Here is a 26,233-nt window from a genome sequence, read left to right as displayed (position 1 = left end):
CTTGCACACTCGTTTAATTTTCTGTAAGTTACGAAGCATTTGGAGAAAGAATTCATTGTTTCAGCAACTTGTATGGATGTATCCTAAGAGGTTCCATGTTACTAAACTCTGTCTTTCTACGTACAACGTTGCAACCTGAGAGAATCACAGGGGTTTTTTCTACCTCAAAACTGTGCATTTTACATGCTGAGGTGTATTATACATCTGAAGTTATGCTAGAAAGAGGAGTGTAACAGCAAATAGAGTGAATGTTCACTGATGATGAGGGGAATGGCATTGAAGTTTTGATTTCCTTAGATTTGATGGAGGAGAAACACGAGTATTACTACCTATTTGTCTCCTAAGAAATTGGTGTGATCTTTTATTTCCCCTTCCCCTTCCCTTCCCTTTGTAAATTAATGAAAAGGCTGTATTCTCTTTATCAAGGTGGCAATTGCCCCCTCAATATTTCATTGAGGTGGTTTTACTGTTTTCCAAACATATGCCTGGGCCCCTGTCCCGAGCCACTTACCGAGTAAGTACCAACAACCACGCGTTCTAAAAGTCAAGCGATGTCGTCTTCTGGGAAGCCAGAACGTGCCCCTGCAGTGGGCCGCCCCGAAGGAGCCGCTGCCGCCCTGCCTGCTGGGGAGGAGGCGCGTTTCTCCGCCGCGCTCCTCCCAGCGGCCCCTTGCTCCCTTCCCGTCCCCGCCCTGGCGGCCCAGGAGCGCGGGCTCGCGCGGAGGCCTGCCGGCGGCACGGCGCGCGGGGCAGGGGCGGCCGACCCCGGGGCGGGCGGGGGGGCGGGGCCGGGGGCACGGGGGGAGGGGCCCGCGCACCCACCCCCCCCCGCCAATCAAGGGCGGTGCGGCCTCGTCACGTGCCGCCGCCGCCACCCAATAGGTGAGGGCGGCGCCTCCCGGGCCCGGATTCAAACGATCGGCGGGCGCGGCGCGTGCAGCCGCCCGTTTCCGTGGAGACGGCGAGGCCCGGCCGCGCCCATGGAGCCGAGGCTCGTCGGCCCCGGGCCCTACCGCGCCACCCGCCTGGTGAGTCGCCCCCGGGCTGGGGTGCCCCGTCCCCGCCTTTGTCCCTTCTGTAGACCTACCTCGTCCGTGGGGGTGGGGGGGTGGGCGTGTGCGCTCCGTGCCCGACGGCGACTCTGGAGTCTCCTGGGTACCGGCCGGCCGCCTTGAGGCAGTCTGGCCGCCTGGGCCTGCCCCACTGGCCTGTACTCTGCGGCCTGTGGTCCGGGCAGCAGGTCCCCGGTCGGGACCCGGCGGGGCGGTCTCGAACCGTCGTTCGATGCTCCCCGCGATGAGTTTGTGTGGGGCGGCTGGAGCCGTGCACCCCGTGTGACTGGAGCAGCGGTGGAGCCCGGCAGAGCGGAGCTTTAGTCCAGCCTTTTGTCAAGTTAAAAGACAAGGAGAGGTTAAAGTTGTATCTGCAGAGCCGTGGGTAGCATGGGGCTCTAAATCTTTCAGCTTACTAAGTCTTGGTGTTTATTCTCAGATCTCAATCTGTTTAAATCATAGTTTTAGTTTTCAGTGTGCTCATAAACGCAGATGATTAAAAAAAATAAGTAGTTCTGCATTCAGATCTGGCTGCATGCTGACCTCGCTTTGTACAACTGAATTGCTTCTAGGAGAAGAGCTCCCCTAACGGTTTACTTTGTGCTTCTTCCCTAGTGGAACGAGATAATAGAACTTTTTCGTGCTGGGATGCCTTTACGAAAGCATCGGTGTCGCTTCAAAAGCTACGAGCGTTGCTTCAAAGCCTCGGAGGCAGTGGACTGTTTACATGAACTGCTTGGCTCTAATCAAAACTTTGGCCCAGAAGTGACTCGAAATCAAACAGTTAAGCTTCTTAAAAAATTCCTGAAAAATCATGTTATAGAAGATGTTAAAGGAAGATGGGGCAAAGAAGACTTTCAAGATGATGGCCATTTATATAGGTAAACCTACATAGTGACTGAAAAATTTTCGGGTTTGGAAATGGGGGGTAATACCTTTGTGCATTGGTCTTTACAAATATTTTTGTGGAATGCGTTTGAAAAGGTGTTAATATATCTTCCCCTCCTTTCTTTTAAAGGTTTTATTTTCTTTAGTGATAGGCAACTGTCATGATTTAATGTTTGGCTTGATTTGTTTGTTTGTTTGTGTTTTTTTGCTTGTTTTTAAAGATTTTTGAAGGGCACTTGATTACTTTTTATGAATAGTAACAAATGCTTTTGCAACTTTTACAAGGTAGCAAGTTTTGTTTGCTGTTGGTAGACATCAGGTTTGTCAGTGTTGGAAGAGTGTATGTCAGGAAGACATGGATGGAAGTGAGGATGCCATTGAGCATCCAGCTCTAGTTGTCCTCCCTCTTGACTAACCCCCTGACTATTTTTGATGCTGTTTCTACTCCTGGGAGACGAGAAAGGCCTTCTGAATTTAGAAGTCCGTCATGATATATAACCTTTTTCTATGCTCATTAGGTTGTGGATTGAAATTGTCTTAAAAGAGACAAAGTTTGGTTTCCTTGTCCTCAAGGACGCTTGCTTACTTAGCCCTATTTAGCCTCTCAGCTGGTGGCTTGTGAACAGAGGAAAAGAAGTTACTTTGTAATGAAAGCTTAGCATTACTGGAGTGGGTTCTCTGTCTCTCATGACCTCAGTTAAGGTTTAGGTGTGCAGAAGTTGAAGGTTTTGAATTTGTACCATCTTGTAGTGTCCTGTTCAGTGAAAAAGTAGTGTAAAAATTGCCATTACCTTAAGTCTGGGTTTGTAACTTTGATAATGGCAAGTCTTCTGAGGAAATTACAGCTATCTTCATGCAGAGCAACAGGGAAAATAAGTCATGATAATGTTTCTAGTTATTGTAACTATAAAGAAGTTTTATGTATTGATTTTTTTGTAATGAATTTTTAATATTGTCTTTGGGAAAATATATGTAATACTGAATTTCCACTTGATGTGGATGAAGTCAGTTTTTCATTTTGCCCTATGTTCTTAACTACTTTGTAGAGTGTGACTAAGCTTTTTTGTTGTCTAGTCTGTATGCCTATGCTGTAAGAGCAGTTGTTCATTACTTTCCTAATTTTATTTATTAACTTGGAATACTTTAAAAGAGGAATGTATGATGTAATTCTTTTATTTTGTTGTAAACAAACTAAGGCCAAGATACTTTCTTATAAAAGAACTGTGATTTATGTTAAATTTGTTCTCCTACATTTCAGTTGATTTGCAGTCAGATTGGATCAGATTTGTGTTTAATTCCAGTAATAAATTAGCACTGATTCAACTTGTTCTTTATGATACTGCTGGTTTTTAGTCTGCCTCTGAAGGAAGCAACACAGAATGCTACAGCTTCCCTGCCAGATAAGTTAAATATTCAAACCAATTTCAATCAACTTTAACGGAAGAAATTTTAACAACTTCGGGGGGAATAAAAAAAAATAATATTTTTTTTTCCAATGTAGCTCTGTAGAGGAAATTCAATGTAACAATTAATAAAGGAAAATCTGAAATTTTAGAATTTGGGACTCAAATTTGAAGGACCCACTGTATCAAAGGACTTGTATCTGAAGATACTTTGAAAAGCTCACTCAAGAAGCTCTGTTGCTAAGTATCTCAAAACACTATGTTGTTCTGCAGTCTGAACGCTGAACATGACCAAAGGCTGGGAAATGATGCTAAGGAAGTATCATGTATGCTTGTCCTGTTCTTACATTGTTCTCTGGCCATCTGCTTATGGCTGCTGTAGAAGGACAGGATACTGTGATAGTCATTGATTAGTTAAGGTTGGAAAACAGGCATGGAAGGCAAGAATTGCTGCAGGGAACTTACATCTTGACTTCAGCCTAGAGAAGGTTAAGTGTAAAGGAGTGGTGTGGGGTGGTCTTTTCACTTGTTTAAACAGAATTAGAACAGCAGTTAGGTGCTGTACAGCACATGGTGGTAGGTGTGTTATTGGTTTGGTATGTTCCTAGCCCAATCCCACTTTGTTCTTAGGACAGTACTACTTGTACATTTTTTTCACAGGTGCCATAGATGTTAAGTATTTTATCTCCATTCTTTCTGGGTATTGACTCTGTCAGGAGGTTGAATATGGGTTTTAGTAACTGCTGGTATTATGCTAATCTCTTTGTCCGGGTTTGTTGTGTTTGTGTTGTTGTGTTTGGTTTGCTTGTTTGTTTGTTTTGCACTGGCATCGTGACACATTCAGATTAGTTTGTTCTTTTCTCTTTTGTATTTTCAGCCATGACTTTCCTGAGCTGCAGGCTGTGGGAAGCAGCAGGCTGTGAAAGTTGGTTGGGTGAAATATTTCTGTGCTTTTCTTTTTAGATGTGCACTGCCTAATGATCTCTTACTGGATAAGAGAGCTCTTTTGCTGTAGCTGTCTCAGTGGTGTTCTTTCTCTACCTTCTATTCAAAAGAGAAGTTACTAATTGAATTTTTTTTTTTTTTTTTTTTTTTTTTTTTACTAAAACTGCATACCTTTCATGCACCTTGAATTCAACCCAGCTTTCTCTCACTGGGCTTGGTGCATAAGTAAACAATGTATGCTACTCATGGTTTTGGTGTTTGGCTTTAAGCATTAAAATATGCTCTTCTGTTTATGGAGCCAAATGTCAATTTTCCAGCTTTCTTTTGTTCATGTATTTAATGTCCTGGCAGCTCCCTCTGGTGGACTTTCCTAATGTTACGTCGTAAATACGTTTCTCACCTTGTTGATAACGGGTAGCAGTAGAATTCCACTGTCACTGCTTACTCTGGAAACATTGATATGCTTTATACCTTTTCTATAAATTCATGTGTTAATTTACTGTAACAGTACGCTGTGATCCACAGTTGTGTCATTCATTAACTTTGCTTGTAAGTGTTGTTCACAGAATATGCAAAAGAGATGTTGCCAAATGTTGATTTGCCTGAGAGTATTGGGCAAGTATTAGCTGTGAAGGTGAGAACTAGTGTGGCTTCTAAAAACAGCAAAGACTGTCTCTGTCCTGACTTACTGGCTCAATGTAGTGTATAATAATAAACGAGAAGTTACAGTTTTGGAAGCTGTTAGGCTTTACAGTTTTTGAAATCTAAGCAATTGTACTAAAAGCTAAAGGGTTAGTGTTCTTCCAGTGCCAGTAAATCAGGAATTCAGCAGTGGTACTTGTTATACCATTGATACCAATGTTAGTTGACCCTGTTCTCTATCCATTGCCCTGGACACAAACTGTTTCTTCCTTGTGTAAACTCCTAAAACTAGTGTTTATGTCTGTAAATGATGCTAATCTTGATCTGTCAACCCTAGAATGCTCCTCAGTTGCTAGGTTTAGGTAACATTACTCTGTCCATCATAAAATCAGAGGCTTTTTATTGTTCATCCAAAAATTTGATTCTATCTAGATCTTGCTGTAATGATATCTGAAAAAGAGGAATGTACTTCCTTTTTCTGCTTGCAGGAACTCATCCATTCACCAGTTGTTTGAGAATCAGGGGAGCAAATTACATAAAGCTAAAAATTGTGAAGAACGGAAAGGAAAATGGGGAACTGTTGAGAATACTGCAAGACAAAGTAAAAAAAAAAGGCTGCAGATCTTATAACATTAAGAAATAACATAGCTAAAAAATAGAGAACACTCAACAGCTGAACAACTGCAATGTAATCTGATTTACTTTTAAAAGGCACAATAGATCTTGAGGATTAGTTCAAGGTGTTTTACTTCCCTTCAGGTTTTGTCCAAAGGAAGTGGTGTCTCCCTGTGTTGCAGGTAATCTGTTGAACATTGTGGAATATGCCAAATAGGCTCAGTGTGCATGGTAAAAACCATAACGTGTTTAATCTATGCAGTATAACACTACTGGACTACTAAAACTACAATACAAAACTAATTTTAAAACTAATTAAATGGTGGAACGCCCTTGATAGGATGGGGTGAAATTTTAGAGAAAACTTGAAGACTTATTGAGCATGAGAATCTTTCTAGTAAGATATAAATGCATGCTATCCAGTGGTGTACAAGCCCCTGTTGCATGGTCACAGACATAACTGTCTTTTACATTCTGATTAAAAGAGTGAGGCTGAAGCCATTTCTTAAAGCATCAGGAATCTCAGCAACTAAAACCTAGGAATGCAGTTAAACAAGATCTTACCTGGGCTAGTCTGATGATATGTTGCCATCAAACTGATTTGTCTTTCTGATGTGCTGCCATTAATTCCTTTGCACATGCTCTGACCTAGGTTTCACAGTAATTTAATTCTGGTCAAGCTGGAGATGTGACTGAGATGAATGTGATGTGGGATAGTTTGTTTTTCTTGTTTTCTGCAAGGGCTAGCTTAGGGTTTATTTCTGGTAGTTTCTTCAAGGCACTTCTTGAAATGCCTTAAAAAGTGAGTGAATTTCCTGCACAACCAGCTGGAAAAACACTCCAGAAAAGAACTGCAGGGTATGGTCTTTGCATAGAAAGCATATAAACACAGAATAACATGGTAATGTGGACAAAACTCTGTGTAGACACTTTGCATGCACACTAATTAAATCTAAACGTTAGTCATGCGACTTAGTTATGTAGCTTTGCTTTCAGAGATGCATGCTAGGAGTGCACTTGACATGGGAAAAATCTACCCACAGCTTTTTCAGTAGAATCAACATATTCAAATGAAGATCTGAGTCAGTTGTCTATGCATAGGCAGCTGGTGCTATCTGAGATGCACTGGGATATCAGACATTCACCCAGGGCTCAGCTATGTCATGGGAGGTACAAAGGACCTGAACTTCTTCTGGAACAGCAGTTGGAGGCCAAACAAGGCACCTTAGGATGCTTTATGTGTCACTCAACACCAGTCTTCAACTAAGTCGCACTGTGAATGTCTAATTTGTATTTTTGCATGTGAAAGCCTGCTACAGTTTCGCACTGGTAAATATGGAATAGGCTGGAGTTCAGAGACATTAAAAATATTCTCTAATTGTAGATTTCCTCCTTCCTCACCACTGAAGTCATATCCAAAGAAACCTTCATGTGGAAAAGAAGTCATTAAATTTCCAGACTGGAATGAACCAAAGGCTGGCACTTCCCAAGAACACATCCCAGTGAAATCAGTCATGATGGTAAGATATCCAGTTTTCATTTCCCCAGACATAAGCATATTTGGAAAGCAAAACTGAACTAACACAAAATACTTGGTTGTTAAATGCAAAATGCTTTTATTTTAAACTTACATGAAGTAAAGTTCTTAATGATTTGCTGGGGATGTTGGCTTCGCGTGTTCTTTCTGCTGCAAATTATGATGTTCCAAGCATCCTAAATTCAGCATGTCTGTATTTGCTGGTATGATTTCATTGCAGTTTGCTCAAATTCCAACAAGGCATTATGCAAGACAAAATAGTTACTTTACTGTCACTTACACTGTAACTCTTATTCAGACACTTCATGTAGCAGAATATATACAGTATTCCTTCCTTCCTAGATACTATGAGGTTGTTAGCAATTCAGTTTCCTTTTTCTTAAGGAATATATTGTGGCTAAGAAGAAGTGGTCTTGGTTTCATTGTTACCCACTGTAAGTTTAGATAAGCCTCCTGCCCCATACTTACCTGTATTGATCCAACTCTTGTAACGTTGTTGAAAAAACTTGTTGCTTTTATTAGTAAACCAAAATTGTATCAACCCTTGCCACCTGGACATCTTAAAAGTCTAGGCTTCTGAAGTTATTCATATTCTAACCCCTTCCTCCAGCACATCTGGTATGTGAGTGTTCTCATATTTTGTGAGCTCTTGGGACTTCTTTGATAGTTTTTGCCTTTTTATTAATACTCATCATTGCAGGACACTAGCCTTGGTCAGATGTATATAGGCAGTCCTTTTCTAACTGACTCAGATGCAACAGCATACAGTCTGGCATAGCTCAAAATCTCTTGCATTGGCAGTTTTGGTAAATACAGTGGACTGTAAATTGAAGTAACTGAGGCAAAGGAATAAGCTTCTTTCTGCTGGCTCCTTTATAGAAAGGTGTATCTTCCACTGAAATTATGAAGTACACAGGTAGCTGAAAATGTGGGCACCTTAAATTGCTTCAGCATCAGAAGACTTCCTGGCTGTGAGTGGATTGATTGGCAAGGTTCTGTGTAGTGAAATATGTAGGGAAATACTGTTGTGGAAGACCAGATACTAATTTTAGAGGGTGCTGTTTATTTCAAACTAGCTCTAGTCTAGTGTCATGGAATGACAGATGATTAGTATTTGGAGTAACTAAGTGTATTCCTGGAGTGCATTTTGTGGTTTGGTTGTGATCACAAGGAATACTGTTAAAGTGTTTTAGGTCTGCTCTGTGATGTAAATCAAAGAACTGGGAATGATTAGGAGTTTTGCCTTGAAAAGTACACTGCTGACAGACTGTATTTTATGTCTATCCATCGACACGTTGATGATAATCTTCAAGCATCAAGCTTGGATGTGAAAGTTGAGTAAAGGATAGTCTCTTGCATTCTCTGCTTTCTTTTGTTATAATAGTGAACTAGATCTGATGGTTGTTTTCAGCTTTTACTTTCTTCATGTATAGAACCTGCTAGTGAACTTACTGTTATGATCAGTATATGCTGAACAAAGATGAAGGTCTTTGATATCTAATAATTATCCAATAATTTTTCCATAAGCAGATGATTAATCTTAGAATGGTAGCTGAAAACAAGTGAGTTGAACTAATTTTAATCATGGAGAAGATCTGAACTTATGGCTGGAGGTCACTGACTCCTGATCTGTAATGGTTCTTCTGACACACATAACTTTTCAGCTTTGAACAAGTTACATAACTGACAAAAGATGCTGCATTGTCTGTGAAACCTAAACAATCGTTTGTATTTTGGAAACTTTGCTGGAATTTAAGAATATTTCAAATATTTGCAATAACGAGCATGCTGTGCTATAAATGTATTATACTATTTAATACTTGCAAAGTCACCGGTTAACGAGGAGTGTTTTTTCTGATTTCAGAACTCTGAGATGTGGTACAAGAGGCACAGTATAGCTATAGGGGAAGTACCAGCATGCAAACTTGTGTTCCGCAGAGAGCTAACACAAAGAAATATAGAAGAGATATGGAAATCCATGACTTTGTCACGGTGAGTATACTTGTGAGTCATTTGTTGCTATTATAAAACTGTGTAGTCAGTAATAGCTTTGTCTGTCTTCTCTGGTAATGCTTCTAATTTCACCTGCTCACTTTTAATCATTGCCATAAAAGCTGTAGTGGCTAGACTAACTATACTGCTTGTTATTAAACTAAGAATTCAACAAATAAAGTTTACAAAGAAACTTTACTATGTTTAATACCTTTTGACTTTTTCCTGTTGTGTTAGACAAGTCCTTTTATTGTGTGGGCATTGTCTTGTTTAATCACTTTTTTTCCTCATTCTCTTTTTTTCTTGTTGCTGTGGTCAAAGATGGAGTCGTACACTTCACTTGTAAGAGAGAAGCAACTGTGTTTTATCTATATAAAGTAGTGAGTTAACAAAGTTCAACGGTAAACATGACAGTGATTTAACAAGATTAGATGACAAGGTACACTAGATTATTTATAGCATAGAGGACAGGGTCAGACAAAACTGTCAGGGAGACCCTTCCGTTGAGTTATGAAGTTCAGAAAGGACCCCCTTGCTTCCTAAACTCCTCCTCAGAGAGGAATCTAGGCACAGCTGGATCCACTCCTAGTCCCAGACTTGGTCAAAGGTCAAATGCACAATCAATCCTTTATATCACTTAGTTACAATTTCAAAGTTTAACATGTTATTAATCACTTATTGAGAATCTGTTGCAGCAAGGACTTGTAACCTTAAGAGGTGTCCCTCCTCAAGCGGAGATGCTGACGTCCAGCCCACTGCTGTGCAGGAGAGCTCAAAGGGCCCTGGGCTGTCCAGCATTTATGAAGTATGATGATTGACTTGTCTTGCTGGCATGCAAGTATAACTACATCTGGCTCACCATTCCAGACAGCTCTTGGCTATTATATTGCTATCCTCCACCCAAAGTCCAGAGTAAGCTGGATGTGGCCATTACAATAGCCACTGGTGGTTATAGCTTAAGCAGGGCTGGGGAAGGGAGCAAACTGCCGTAGCTATGAAATAGAAGCACTTTTGTAGAAGTGTGATACCATAAACCTTTCAATGACAAGTACAGTACTTTGCAGGAGATAAGAAATGCAGTAGCTAATTGAGTGCTGAAGGCTCTGAGATTCAGATATTCTTTACTATTTCCAAAAGGAATATCCTATACAAAGTTAAAGGCATTGCTTTAGCCTGTTTATGCAGGAGGAAAAAAAAAAAAAGAGATATTTTTACAGTACAGTTGAGGCCTTATGAAGCATAGAATGGTTTGGGTTGGAAGGGACCTTAAAGACCATCTAGTTCCAACCCCCTGCCATGGGCAGGGACACCTTCCACTAGCCCAGGTTGCTCAAAGCCCCGTCCGGCCTGGCCTTGGACACTGCCAGGGAGGGGGCAGCCACAGCTGCTCTGGGCAGCCTGTTCCAGTGTCTCACCACCCTCACAGTAAAAAATTTCTTCCTCATATCTAATCCAAATCTAAATCTACCCTTTTTCAGTTCAAAACCATTACTCCTTATCCTATCACTACACTTGACAAACAGTCCCTCCCCATCTTTCCTGTAGCCCCCTTTAAGTACTAGAAGACCAATGTAAGGTCTCCCCAGAGCCTTCTCCAGGCTGAACAACACCAACCTTCTCAGCCTGTCCTCATAAGGAAGGTGCTTCAGACCCCCGTTATCTTTGTGGCCCTCTAGACTCGCTTGAGCAGGTCTATGTCCTTCTTATTGTGGAGGCCCCAGAGGCAAATACAGTACTGCAGGCACAAGAACAGAGTAGAGGGGCACAATCACCTCCTTTGTCCTGCTGGCCCAACTTCTTTTGATGCAGCCCAGGATACAGTTGGCTTTCTGGACTGTGAGTGCACATTGCTGGCTCATAGTCAGTTTTTCCATCCACTACTACTCTTCACATCCTTCTTTACTGCTCTCAATCCACTCATCACCCAGCCTGTATTTGTGCTTGGGATTTCCCCAACCCATGTGCAGGACCTTGTACTTGGCCTTGTTGAACTTCATGAGGTTTGCACGGGCCCACTTCTCCAGCCTGTCCAGGTCCCTCTGGATACCATCCCTTCCCTCCAGCGTGTTGACTGCACCACACAGCTTGGTGCCATCAGCAAACTGCTGAGGGTGCGCTCGATCCCATTGTCCATGTCACCAACAAAGATGTTAAACAGCACTGGTGCCAACGCTGACCCCTGAGGAATGCCACTTGTCATGTCACTGCTCTTCACCTGGACATCAAGCTGTTGACTGCAACTCTTTGAGTGCGACCATCCAGCCAATTCCTTATGCACCGAGTTGTCCATATGTCAAATCCATGTGTCTCCAATTCAGAGACAAGGGTGTCATGCAGGACAGTGTCAAATGCTTTGCACAAGTCCAGGTAGATGACATCAGTTGCTCTTGCCTTATCCACCAACGGTGTAACCCTGTTATAGAAGGCCACCAAATTTGTCAGGCATGACTTGCCCTTAGTGAAGCCATGCCAATCACCTGCTTATTTTTCATGTGCCCTAGTATCACTTCCAGGAGGATTTGCTTAATGATCTTTTTGGGCACAGAGGTGAGGCTAACTGGTCTATAGTTCCCCAGGTTCTCTTTATTTCCCTTTTTAAAAATGTGTGTTATGTTACTTTCTAAACCTAGCACATTATGTAATAAACTTGATGCTGCAGCAAGCAGCTCCAGTGCTGGCATGGTCTGCAGCAGAGTGATCTAGCACTGAACAGTGGGGTTTCCTTAACTGGGGAAATGTCAGAGGAGCCAAGAGACCTGGCGGGAGCCCACAGCTCATACAACAGAGGCTGACAAGACTTGAGTAGGGCCAGGAGCAATGGTGGCCAACCCCTGTCCACTCCTGACCAGTTTAAAAGAAGTCCCTACAGAGTGCTAGCAACCAGGGCAGGCAAACAAGGCATGGTGCAGCAGTTTGGATGGAAGGGTGCACAGGGAGGGCAGTGTAGGTCTGCCATCTCAACCAGGGAGCAACGGTATCTGCACAGCAAAAACATATGTTCTCTCTAAACTCTGCATCCACCACAACTAATGTGGCTGCCCAGACAGAGCTCCAGTGGGAACATGCTGCCACCTAGGTGCCAGACAGCAGGGTGGGCCCTGCTTTTAGTCCAGTACTGGACAGCAGTAGCAAGCACGCCTGTGGGAGGTGCGCCCAGGTAGAACTCCTCTGCTTAGTGACAGAGCTCCAGGAGGAGGTGAGTAGACTGAGGAGTATCAGGGAGTTGGAGAGAGAGATAGATTAATGGAACCACATCTTATGTTCTCTGGGACAGGCCTGGAAGGCAGACAGGACACGGGGTATGAAGGATTTCCTATCCTTTCCCTGCCTGACTGAACGTGGTGACTGAAGAGACAGAGGACAATGATGACAAGTTCCTGCCTGGAGCAACAGACATATCTATCTCCTCTGTGACTACTCCACCTTCAAAGGTGCCCTTGCATAATAGTTATGGCGCTCTGCAAGTGGGACCAAACAATGGCTCATCTAGGTCAGAGGTATCACCAAAGTTAAGGTTAAGTAGGCCTACACCCTGCATCAAAACCACTCCATAAAGAAAAAAAGATGGGGCATTGTCATAGGAGACTCTCTTCTGAGTGGAACAGAAGGCCCAATATGCAGATCAGACCTACTACTTAGAGAAATCTGCTGCCTCCCTGGGGACTGAGTTAAAGATGCGAAGAGAAAACTTCCTACCCTGGTACAGCTGGATTATTATCTGTAATTGATTTTTCATTTAGGCAGCAGTGAAGTTCCAGTAACAAGTCCAAGGGCAATAAAGATAGACTTCAGGGCCTTGAGATGACTGGTTAAGGGATGCAAAGGACAGGTAGTGTTCTGTGTCCTTCCAGTTGCAGGGAATGATGAGGGAAGAAACAAGAAGACTCAGCAGATGAATATCTGGCTCCAAGACTGGTATCACCAGCAGAATGTTGGCTTTTTGATCACAGGTCGGTCTACACAACACCAGGCCTTCTGGTGACAGATGGGGTACACCTGTGTCAGAGGGAAAAGGACCTTTGTGCAAGAGTTAGCAGGGTTCATATAAGGAGTTTTAAACTAGATTTGAAGGTGGAAAGGGATAAAACCAGGCTTGTAGAGATAAGCCTGGGGGCAGCATACTGATGTTTGAAGGATGGTGTGCTAACAAGGTCCTTCAGTCTGCTTCATGATGTGCTGAGTACACTGGAGTGCCTTTAAAATGTCTTTATACTAGTGTGCACAGCTTGAGGAATAAGCAAGAGGAGTTAGAAGCTTTGGCACAGTCCCAAAGCTATGATGACATTGCAGAAGTGAAACCTGGTGGGATGAGTCCTGTGACTGGGGTGCCATGGTGGATATTTATAGGGTCTTCAAGAGGGATAGACAGGGCAGGCAAGGCAGTGGAGTGGCACTGTATGTAAAGGAGGTGTTGGATTGTATGGCATTTACAGTTGGTTACAACACGATTGAGAGCCTCTGGGTAAGGATGAATGGGAAAGCAAATAAAGTGGATGTTGTTGTGGGAGTCTACTATTGATCACCCAGCCAGGATGATGAAATCGATGAATTATCCTACAAGGAATTAGAGGGTATATCTAGATGAACTGCCCTTGTCCTTACGAGTGATTTTAAATGCCCAGACATCAATGGCATATACAGCAGATAAACAGGTCCAGGAAATTTCTGAAGCATGTTGAAGTTTACTTCTTGGTGCAGGTAGTAAGGCAGCTGACAAGGAAAGGTGCCCTCCTAGATTTTTTTATTTGTAAACAGAGAGGGACTTGTGGACTAAGTGGTGATTGGTGACTGTCTTGGTCACAGTGAACATGAAATAGTTGAGTTTGAAATCATTGGCAACAGGAGAAAAATTGCCAGCAAGACATCAACCCTGGATTTGGGGAGAGCACACTTCAGGCTGCTGAAGGAGCTAGCTTGTAAGGTCTTCTGGGAATCTGCTTTTGAAGGTATTGGGGTCCGTGAATGCTGGTCACTTTTTAACAGCCATCTCTTAAGAGCACAGAAGCAGGCAATTCCAAAGTCAAACAAGTGGGGCAGAAGAGTGGCTTGGCTGAGTAGAGATCTTCTAGAATTTAGGCAGAAGAAGAAAGCATATGGACCATGGAAGCAAGGACAGGTGACACAGGATGACTACAGAGAGGCTGTTCACCACTTTAGGGAGAAAACTAATGCAGTAGAGCTTGTTAAGATTTCAAGCTGGCCAGCACTGTGAAGGAGAACAAAATGGGCTTTTAAAAATATGTTAATAGCAAGGAGAGAATCTGAGATAACGTTGGTCTTGATAAAGTCAGTCACCTCAGAAATAGGGATGTAGACAACGTGGAGACATTTAATGCCTTCTACACCTCTGTATTCAACACTGATGATGGGCTATGGAACTCTTGGAGCTCTGTGTTAGAAGACAATGACTGAGAGGATGATAAACTCTCAGCTGACCCTGAACTTGTTTGACACTTGCCACTCCAGCTGCATGTGCTAAATCTATGGGGCCTAATGATTCATCCCAGCGTACTGAAAAAGCTGGCTGATGTCATCATGGGACCTCTACATTTTTTTTTTTTTTTTTTCTACAGTCCTGGTGGTCTGGAGAGGTCCCAGTTGACTGGAAGTTGGCAAATGTTGTCCCAATTTTCAAGAAGGGTAAAAAGGAAGACCCTGGTAATTACAGGCCTGTCTGTTTTGCTTCAGTGCCTGGTAAAATTATGGAGAACGTATTCTGGGAGTTATTGAAAAACACTTGACCAATGAATGACTGCATTGTCTCTCATAGCCAGCATGGATTCACAAGGGAAGAGTTTTGCTTAACCAGCTTAATTTCCTTTTATGACAAGGTCACCTATCTAGTTGACCAAGGGAAGCCAGTAGATGTGGGGGTTTTGGATTTTAGCAAAGCTCCTGATAGTGTCTCTCACAGTATCCTAGATGAACTGTCCAGCACACAGCTAGACAAGCCTGTAAGACATTGAGTGAGCAATTGGCTGATGGGTTGGACTCAAAGGATTGTAATAAATGGGGTTACATCAGGCACAACAGTCACTAGTGGGGTTCCCCAGGGCTCAAATGATCTGGATGCAGGAATCTCATGTGTATTGAGTAAGTTTGCTGATGATACTATGTTATATGGAAAGGTGCTGATCTCTCTTTGGTGACCAGCTATAGGACCTGAGGAAATGGAGTGAAGCTGTGTCAGGGAAAGTTCATACTGGACATGAGTTCTTCACTGAAGGGGTGGTCAGTCACTGGAACAGGCTCCCCAGTGAAGTGGTCACAGCATTAAGCCTGTCAGAATTCAAGGAGCATCTGAATGACATTCTTAGTCATGTGGTTTAGTTTTAGGTAGTCCTGCGAGCAGTGATTTTGACTTAATGATCCTTATGGGTCCCTTCCAACTTGACATTCTGTGATTCTATGAAACGGAGAAGTCTTTCTTTCAGAATTGTATCTGTCCTAATACTACTTGTTTACCTTTTTCAGATTAGATGATGTATGAACTATGTGTTTATGTATTTTTTCAGATTACAAAAGGTTTTGGGTTTGGACTCTCTGGATGAAGTGTTAGATACAAAACTTGTGAATTCAAATCATATAGTCCAAAATGCATACAATGTCAATAAACAAGGCATTGTCACTTTAGAAGACAAATCAAGTGAGTATTTTAGAAGTTTTCATTTAACTTTTTTATATTGTAGTTTACTAGTATACAAAAAGGTATTAATTCTAACACATACTAAAATGTACTTTCTTTATACTCATATGACCACATCTATACTAGAGTTTTTACAAAGTATGCCATTGTTGTCCTCTGACATTCCAATAGCAAGAATCAATGTTTATTCCACATTTACTCTCTTAAACATATTCCTGCTTCAGCGGAGTTGATAGATGAAGGTAAAAGAGCAGCAACTTTTAATTTATAAAGACAGGGATATTATTCACTTCAAGCTGGCTTTGTCAGCTCAGCCCTTAATTGCTTGAACTGGAGAGTTTACATGAACGAAATGTGCATTAAAAATTGAGGAAAAATCAAGCTGTACACAGATTGATGCTTAAATTTTCTCAGTTTTGAGCTTTCAGTCAGTGTATTTTGAAACTAGTGCCAAGTTTAAAACTGCTTTGCACATCAGGGAGGAAGTAAACCAACTTTGTTACTGTGATATGTCACTTACAATATTGTTGCCACCATGTTTTCTGCAAGATTTGTAGAGAAGTGAAATACGAGATTGGAACCTGGTTTGGTTTGTGAACGAAACCTTCTCTCCAGAGCGGACACATGTTCATTTTAAAGACAGTTTGAGCACCTTAAGATATTAACTTCCTCCTTGCAGAAATGACAGAACTGAATGTATGAGTGCTTTACATCATCTTCAGTGCAGAGTGAATGTTTCACTGTAATGAACTAGTGAAGGTGTATCTTGAATTATAATAGATTGGATGATTTTTGCAGGGCAGGTTAAGCAATTGCTGTATGATCCATTTTGTTGATTTGAGTTGGAAAACCAGTGGGCATAACTAGTTGATACTGAGTACTGGAGGTAGTATAGATGTAATTCAAGCTAGATCCTACATTAAGGCACAGCCTGCCTTTGCAATCAGTTAATCTACTATATAGGAGGAACTTAAAGAATTTTCAGCTTCACTTCTATCTTTCAGTTTAACATTTTTCTCATTTTTTTTTCTCCTTTTAATTTTTATCTGTTTCTCCTACATGCAGAGGAACTACCTCACTGGATATTATCAGCAATGAAGTGTCTAGCAAATTGTAAGTAAATTCAGGAGGTGGGGAAAAAAAACAACGCCCATAAAAATCAATTGAACTAAATGTGCCTTTACCACTTTATCAAATCCTGTTTATATTCACAGTCAATATTTTTTTTGATCATTGCCTTAAGCAAAGTTGGGAAAGATCAGCCAGCATATATTCTACTGCCAGTGCAGTTTATTTCAATGAAATATATAAAGGTTTAACTATTCTGTTCGTATTTTGCCTCTACTATGTGTTTTCACTAGGCCTATTGGAAATAGATGAGTTCAACAGATCAGTACAGTTTCACTTAATATTTTGAAGAATGAGTCTAAATATGTGTGGGTTTTTTTTTCTACTTGACATTGCATTTTTATTGACTGGAGTAGAAAATAGTGATCTGGTTGGTGACTGCAAATCAATTTTCTTTTTTTTTTTTTCGTTGTAGGGCCCAGCTGCTCAGATTTGAAGCAGCCTACATACTCAGGATTTGAAAGAGATGTCTTCAAAACTATAGTGGACTACTTTGGCCAGACAAAAGAACCTCTTCTCACATTTCATTTTTTTGATGTTTTTGTTAGTGTGTTAGGTAAGTAGTGTGGGATTTAATGAAAAAATTATTTTTCTGAATGAATTTTCTGAAATTAACTTATCATACCCAAATACTATCTATCACATCTTATTTCTTTAGGACCTGTCCTGTGCATTCTACATACAGAACAGTTTAATATTTAAATTTATTTGATATCACAGGGCAGTTTTATTCTTGTGTCTTTTTGATCACATTAGTTCAAAAGTCTTCCATTGGTTGTCTTTATAATTTTTAAAGTCGTCTGTTCATTGCTTAATACTGCCTCACCCAATGAAATTTAACAGATTTTTCTTTTTTTTTTACAAATGTCCACGCATCTTAAAAACTCACATAAGCTTTTAGAAATTGCTTGACTGAAGTCTAGATTAAAAAGAATTAGGGCTGTAAGGACGTTTTTTAACCCTGGCAATATGACATCTGAAGGAAATTAAAATCCTTCATTGCTTGAACTTAGAAAAGACATTGACTAGTGCTTTAAAGAAACAATAGTTTAGTTACTAACTATAACTTTTTAAGGGTTCACACTATGTCAAATTCACCTATCTTGTAGCTATAGATGGCCTACTGAAAGACAATAAATGTGAAAATATTTGATTACATTTTATGGCTGTGTTTCAGAAAAGAATAACTGAATTGAAAAGTAAGCATGCTTTGTAGAACTTCACTTTTCTGAGCTTCTTTAAATGGGAACAACATTGCTTTTAATAAATTATGGATATGAAAAAGCAATTCAGAATAACACTTATTTCTGGAATTTAAAATTTTTATACCTTTTTTGTTGATAATCTTGCTTCAAAATGAATATAGTTCCTTTTCTGCTTCTTTTTCTTAGATAACTGATAGTCTTGATAATATTTAAAAAAATTCTTCCTTTCCTTGCATATTCTCTTTCTGTTTGCGTTTCCATGGTATTTCATATCTTTCAGGTTTTAAGAGTTTTATTTCGCAGTACTTCACAGATGTAAAAATGAGAAGAAAGAATTCATGCCAGTGTTTATGTGAAAATGAAAGGAAATCATGCACTGTTTCAAAAAGTCAAAAAATCATTTTGTGGTCTCTTTCACAATTAAAATGAGGTGTTAATACAGAATCCTTCCTTACTAACAAAAACAGATTTGCACAAAGAAATCATGAAGATACAGGCTTTCAAAACTGCCTAGTTTGTTTTCCATCTTCATACCTAAACAATTTCCTTTAAAATACTAGCAGTATATCACAGAATCACAGAATTATCTAGGTTGGAAAAGACCTTGAAGATCATCTAGTCCAACCATTAACCTAACACTGACAGTTCTCAAATACACCATATCCCTCAGTGCTATGTCAGCCTGACTCTTAAACACCACCAGGGATGGGGACTCCACCACCTCCCTGGGCAGCCCATTCCAACACCTAACAACCCCTTCTGGAAAGAAATGCTTCCTAACATCTAGTCTAAATGTTCCCTGGTGCAACTTGAGGCCATTCCCTCTTGTCTTATCGCTTGTTACTTGGTTAAAGAGGCTCATCCCCAGCTCTCTGCATCCTCCTTTCAGGGAGCTGTAGAGGGCGATGAGGTCTCCCCTCAGCTTCTGCTTCTCCAGGCTATACACCCCCAGTTCCCTCAGCTGCTCCTCATAAGACCTGTGCTCCACAACCTTCAGCAGCTTTGTTGCCCTTCTTTGGAAATGTCAAATTTCTCTAGAAGTCTTGCCTAACAGCCTCTTTCAGACACCTAACAGAGGTATCTGAATGGCTAAAAAGCTGACTTTGGCCTTAGTGGGATGCTTTGGGATACCTGAGTTAGTCACCCTCACTGACAGGGATGGTGTTGGGCCGGATGATCCCCAGGTGTCTTTTCCACTTTTTTAATAATTCAAGACTACCATCCCTATCTAGCCAGTGGAAGGAGCTCAAGAAGACAATTCAACATACCTGTGGTGAACCTTAACTCCCCCTTTTGTACTCAAAACTACTTAGAACCAGCAGTAAGAAAATAAACAAATAAATATGAAACAGAGATGTCCAATCTATAGTTTCCATAGCAAAGTCTTCTCTAACCACTTAGACTCTCTTCTGAGATTTGATCTGTGCTTCTTGGGCGTGAGAGAGAGGGAGTGGGAGGAGAAAGGGCTTTTTGGTGGATTCAGCTGAGAGAGAAAGGGGAAAGTTTTGGTTTCTGCTCAATATGTAATTAAAATATGTAGTTAACAATGAGGCTAATGTACAGACCAGGCTTATGAAGCTGTAAGTTACTGTAGAGGATAATGCACACTCCGCAGAATACTATTTTATAGTAAGTATCAATGCTAGTACTGAATGCTGCTTGTGAAGCAGTAATTGCTTAGCAAGTTGTGCATTCACAAAACATGGAAAAACAGATCTGTGTCTGCAGTTGCATTACTGTGTTTTTTAATGGTGTATGGCTTGTTAAATTGTCAATAATTCTCAATCTTAAGACTTAAACCCAATATTTCCATCTTTGAGTCTTTGACTTTTCATGTTGCTACCCTCAGGGAATTACAACCTTTTCACAGGGATTATAGGACTTCTTTCCTCCTTCTGTGTATAATTTTTCTGTTTAGTGGAAGATTTCAGGAAATAGCAAAGAAAGTTTTATCAGATGATATCTTTAGTCATTTGAGGCAGCCATAATGTGATTTGTACATGTCTACAAGCTCCATCTTAAAACCTGAGAAATATTTTCGGAAATCATAGGTATCTTATGTAACCATATTAAGATGCCTCATTTACTTCTGTTTTCAAATGAAGACTGTCCAGAGCACTTCTCTTCCAAGAGGCTGGCTGAAATTAGTTTTCAGAATGGCCAAGAAAATAAGGCTAAAGTACCAGTGATCATCAGATATTTTACTGACTTGGTAAGATTAAACTTATTCTTGGCACAGTTTAAAATGTTTCTTTCTGTGCAAACCTCATTAAGGTTAATTATTTCTCAGGGCCTCTTCTAAACATATGCACTAGTGTGCTTGCCAAATCTTCCTTTGAAATTAGAAGAAGCTTTGCTTTGAAAATGAAATTAACTACAATGCTTTACCACTCTTTTCTTGAGCTACTGTTTTAGCTGTCCTGCTTACTACTGCACACTTCTGTTCTCTTTTTAATAACAGCTTCTATTTTTGCACAGTGTGGAACTGACTGACATGGTGGATGAGTTGGCAGCAGTGGAGCTGACTGTAGTAAAACTTTCAACACTGTCCTTACAGGCATCACATCCTTGTAGGCAAACTTTATCACATCTTTATAGGCAAACTGAGCAATTACAGGCTAGATAGGTGGGTAGTGAGGTAGACTTAAAACCAGTTGAATTGCTGGTCTCAGAAGGTTGTGATCAGTGGCACAAAGTCCAGCTGGGGGTCAATCAGTAGGGAGTACCCCAGAGCTGGTAATGGGACCAATAGTGGTTAATAATTCATTAATTACCTGGATGGTGGGACACTGTCGTAAACAAGGACAGAGTGCCCTAAACAAGTGTGCAGATAATACAAAATGTGGAAGAGCGGTTTATGCAGTAGAGGGTTGTGCTGCCATGCAGAGGGACATCAACAGGCTGGAGAAAAGGGCAAACAGGAATCCCATAATGTGCAACGAAGGGAAATGCCAAGTCCTTTGCTGGGGATGAATAACCCCGTGTACTAGTTTGTGCTGGGATTGTCTGATTTGAAAGCAGCTTTATTGGGAAGGACTTGGCAGTCCTGGTGGGCATCAGTGTGACCATGAGCCAACAGTGTGTCCTTGTTGCAAAGGTGACCAGCAGCATCCTTAGCTGCATTAAGAACATTGCCAGCAGTTTGAGGGAGACCTTTCCTCAGCGCTGGTCAGTGACTCCAGTGGAGGACCACAGAAATTGTTTAGGGCTTGGACCATATATCATATGGGGAGAGGCTGAGTGCAGGGACTGTTGAGCCTGGAGAGAAGGCTCAGGGTGGATCATCTTAATGTGTACAAAAGACTGATGTCGGAGGAGTAAAGAAGAGGAAGCCAGACTTCTCTCAGTGATACCCAGTAACAGGACAAGAGGCAATGGGCATGAACAAAAATGCAGGAAACTTCATTTATACATAGGAAAATAGCTTTTTTAATTGGAAGGTGATCAATCACTGGCAGATGTTGTCCAGAGAGGCTGTGGAATCTCCATCTTTGGAGATATTCAAAACCTGACTGGACATATTCCTGGGCTTGCTGTAGATGACCTGACTTTGGGTAGGGGAAGAGGTCTAGATAATCTCCAGAGATCCATTCCAACCTCTATAATCCTATGGAAAAGAAGAAGTGTATCTCTTTGTTTTATTTGTTGTTCATTTTTAAAGAGAAATTACTGTTAACTTCAGTCATGCAGATTTTGTTCCTGACTTCTGCTTTGTTATGATGCTAGTGCTGTTTAGGCAGATGTGTAGTAGATGCTCCCTTCACTGAGCCTTAGAAACAAGATGATGACATTTTGGTGGTGAGACCTTTTTACAGGTACCTAAACTACTATCAGATTCTAATGTGTCTGTCTAATCTTCAAATATCTCTACCATTCTCACATTCTGTGTTTTCTCAAGAGTTTGTAAGTAGGATTAGTCATATATTTAACTTCTATAGGAGTGAGAGACATGTCATAGCTATCACTGATGCATAAGCACATCTTTTGTTTATATTGTTTCCACAGAATTTTTATGTGGTTGCTACATTTGTGCATACATCTCGGTTGTGGTTAGAGCTGAGGGTTATGCAAGACTAAAGGATAAACCAAAACATTATAGCTTTTCATGTCTACTAATATCTAGAGTTGTTGGTTGTGTTTATTAATATCTCCTGATACCTCAAAAGGAAATCCTGTAAATATTAAAACAAGGTGCTTAGTTCTAGTAGTCTAGGTCTAGGAATATCTTCCCATCCTCTTTGGGGAGTGAAGTTCTAAGGCAGTCCTGAATGAGTAGGAAAGGAATTTGGAGAGATAGACGTAGAAATGTTATATTAAATGTTATGGAAATATATAATTGAGAAATGTTGCTCAATCTTCCAATCATATAAACCAGGTCTGCTGCAAAAACACAGCAAGGCCATAGAAGCTCTTCAGATATCTTGTCTCCTGCTGCCACCAGAAAATCGGAAAAGACTGCAGCTGTTGGTGAGGATGATGGCAAGAATTAGCCTTAACAAGGATTTGCCACCTCTTTCTGAATCAGTGAGGACCAGAACCTTGGTATGTATAGTGTAAAGCAAAAGGTCTAGACAAGGCTTTTGGAGTAGCACAGATAAAAGATTCTTACTGGATTGTGTACATGAACTACAGTTTACTTGTTTGAAGAACAAGAATAGTTTGACTGTTCTAGCTATGTGGAAATCTACTCTGAATTTGAATCAATACAGATTTCTTAGTAAGTTGTGAGCAAATGAAGAATTTGCTCAGAATTTGTAGGTTTCCTTATCTTTCAAAATTAAATCACCACTGATTTCACCACTGAGTAGGAAAAAAAAAAAATACAGTAGAAGTCTCTACTATTCTTTATTGTTGCAGACGATGTGAGAAAAACAGACTGCCTCTTTCAATCATAGTTAGAAATATGTAGCTGAATGCTTTAACCAGTTCTCAGCCATTAAAAAAAAATCTTACCAGTTTATTTCAGTGTTAAGTTTTTTTTAATCACTTAACTACAGAAATCTCTGAAAATAATTTTAATTAGATTTTGACAAAGCCCTAGTTTTGCTAATGCTCTTTCTGTAGGATTGCTTGTAGAGTTATCATTGATGTTTGTAACAACATGTTATTACAGTTATTAGCCATAACTTAGCAGTTCTGACTGGCTAAGAATATGTATTTCTTTCAGTTAATTTTCAAGTCTTTTACAAGAAGGGCAACAGAAAACTCAGGTGTAGAGCAACTCCATAAAAATCTGTAGTAGCATGCATAAATCCAAATTTGTTCCCTAGCAATTACGTTTTTAAATACCTATGAATAGTATTTGATTAAAATAATTAAATTTTTTACTAATAAGATTATAATTTAATTAACTGGAAGTGGTCTTTGATTAAAATAATTATGTTATAATCTAAATGCTATTTTTAGAAGTGAATCCCTTACAGTCCCAAGTATTTTGTACTAAGTGTTATTTCAGCAGTATGGTCTGTGGTACATGACGGAAAACCTTGATTGTCTTCTGTGCTTTTAATGTTAAAAGTGACTGGTGCACAGACAGAAAACTCTTGTAACTGAATGCTTGAGCGTGAGACTATATGAAGAAAGCTGGACCTGCTATTTTCTTCGATGATTTCAAAATAATGGTATTAAGTTTTCCCTCTGGTGCTTCTATTAATTCCTGTGTTATTTTTAAAATCTCTGAAATATTTGTGCCCTGTTTAACTGGAAAAGCCATGTGAAGTGTCTATTTGACTAAAGTCCTGAGAATAAAATGGAATTCAACCATTCTAAGTCTAATGTCAGGGTTAGATTATGTATATGAGGCAAAAGACCTTTTCAGACCACTCAGGTAATGTTACTGTACAGAATATTTTTTTTTTAATATATTGATGTGTTGGAAGTGTGGTAAGTATTGTGCTGTTAAAATCTTTTTTCTAAAAGATCACTTTTTAAATACAGTCTGATTCCCCATCCCCCACACCCAAACATAAAAATATACAATAATGATCTCTTTTGTCTCAGATGGTTCAGGCATTTTCCCGTTGTATTCTCTGCTCAAAGGATGAAATGGACTTGGATGAACTGCTTGCTGCTAAACTAGTATCTTTTCTCATGGACAATTATCAAGAGATCTTAAGTGTTCCTTCTGCCTTAAAATCTTCCATAGAGGAACATGTTGTACAGCTCCAGAGAGTCCAAGTAGGTGTCTAGTGAAAGAAGCCTCTTAAGTCTCCGCTTCTGATCTAATTTATCCTTTCTGCTCCCAAAGTTTCTCAGCTCTTAAAGACTTTCTTCTGTCTCTGCTTGCTTATGAAGAGCTAATTAATTTTCACTGCTGATATTCAACCATGACCATTTATTTAAATGAAACTGAGTAGATCTTCAATGGTTTAGAGACAAGAACTCTAAAATATGTTTTCCTGTTAGTCAGCACTGTCTTCTCCATGGAATGAGAAAATTATGTTTCTGGTAGTGAGGAAAACTATGAATAGTTAAAAAGTATTTTCATTAATGTTCTGATTTTCTTCTAGAGCCATTCTTACTTGTTCAGCTTTTTCATAACTCTCTGTTTCCTGATACTGTATTTTGTTCTGTTCAAAGCTGCTTTTTAGTTCTTCTTTCTTGAATTTCTATTGAAAAAGTAACTTTTGACTTACTCCAAGAGTTAAATAGACTTTCTTTGTGTCATGTTTTTTGACTTACTAGAACCCAGTTAGTGCAGGAGATAGGAGATACAGTTTAGGGTCTTTATTCCATATCTTCTTTACTTCATGATTTTAGGTGGTCAATTTAATTGTGCCATTTTTTTGCAGATTTATTGCAGAAAACATAGCTGCTCATTTTCTACTCTTTCTTCAGATAAAATATGCTGGGGCTGATACTGATGTGACGTTTCCTCCTCCATCATTTTGTCACCAAATCAGTACAGATGAATTTGAATACCAAAGGGCAAATGGCTCTCAAGAACCACTGGCAGCCTTACTGGAAGAAATTGCAATGAATAAAGAAATATCTGTGAAGGATAAGAAGAAGAAGCTCAAGCAAGTAAATAAAAATTCCTCTACAGTCTTTAATTTAAACTTAAAAGTCTTTATCAAGTCTTAGACATGTAGTCCTCTAGAAAAATACCGACATTTAATATAGTAGATACTCTTGGGGTTTTCAAACTTTTAAAGAATTTGGAATAGGAGTACTATGATGCATGAAGACATATTAGAAAATATCACCTAATTCTCTATATAGAGGTACAGAAAGTCCTTTAGAGAAATAATAATTTTTCTGCTCCAGAGGTGGAGGTTGCACTTTAATAGTTTTTTATGTTATAAGTTTGAGTGAATTCTTTATTTAAATTGATATATTTTTCTAGTTTCAGAAATCTTACCCTGAAGTGTATAGAGTACGATTTCCTACCCCTGAAACTGAAGCGGTGCTATTTCCAGAAAGAAATAAACGGAAACCACCGATACTGATGTGGGCCTTAAAAAAGCCTTTTCAACCATTTCACAGAACCAGAAGCTTTAGGATGTAAATGGTCTGAAATATGTGAACACAGTAAGAGCGTATTGTCAATGGATCTTATGCAAAAGGAGCCTGAGCAGCATGTAGTTACTCCGAAAAACTACCAGAGATATTGCTGAGATGGTGGAAAAGATCAGAAAAAGAAGAAAGTATTGAGGTGGTAGAAATGTGAACCATTATCAGTATTTTTGTAAATAATTATTTTTTTAAATGTCTGTTAATTTAAAAAAATAAAAAAACCTAACGAACTCAAGGTGATTAATCTAAATGGATGATAAAGTACACTTGCTGTAGTTTGATTTGACCATTATTTCAAGGTCTTAATATATTTGTATGTAATGTATTTTTGGTAACTAGTCAATAGATTTTGTTCTCCTGAAAATGAGTCTTGCATAAATTAGGCTGTACTTGTTCATACATAGCTTGATGAATTAATTTACTGTACATGCTTAAATAAGTATGAAACACTGGATTTTGTTTTGCTGTTGTACACCCTGGTGTTCCTGATATGTAAAGATTTACTTTGGAAAACTGTAAAAATTCTTAATTTTTGGATTCATATGATGCATTACAGCTGCCTTCTGTAGTGCTGACCCTTTCTTTTAAGCAAACCAGTCTTTTAAGTCTTTTCCCATATGCTCTTACTAAATATTGCCATAAAAAATTGGATGCTTGATGATAGA

At 39.9% G+C, this 26,233-nt stretch overlaps 1 protein-coding gene across 2 annotated transcripts; it reads left to right on the top strand.

Moving 5' to 3' along the window:
• The first annotated feature begins 980 nt into the window (after positions 1-980).
• Positions 981-25,797, top strand: DEPDC1B (DEP domain containing 1B). 2 transcript variants are annotated; one of them, XM_074932253.1, is made up of 11 exons: positions 981-1,028; positions 1,668-1,933; positions 6,930-7,065; positions 8,947-9,074; positions 15,590-15,720; positions 16,786-16,833; positions 17,264-17,404; positions 22,429-22,595; positions 24,054-24,230; positions 24,891-25,076; positions 25,399-25,797. In XM_074932253.1, the coding sequence occupies exons 1-11, from the start codon at positions 981-983 to the stop codon at positions 25,558-25,560; spliced, it is 1,590 nt and encodes a 529-aa protein (XP_074788354.1). In that variant the 3' UTR covers positions 25,561-25,797. The 2 variants fall into 2 exon arrangements, with proteins under 2 accessions (XP_074788354.1, XP_074788355.1); XM_074932254.1 differs by lacking the exon at positions 24,891-25,076.
• Positions 25,798-26,233: the final 436 nt, after the last annotated feature.

The sequence above is a fragment of the Athene noctua genome, chromosome Z (genome assembly GCF_965140245.1).
Source record: "Athene noctua chromosome Z, bAthNoc1.hap1.1, whole genome shotgun sequence".
Taxonomy (NCBI): Eukaryota; Metazoa; Chordata; class Aves; order Strigiformes; family Strigidae; genus Athene; species Athene noctua.
This window is presented reverse-complemented; position numbering and strand designations above follow the sequence as displayed.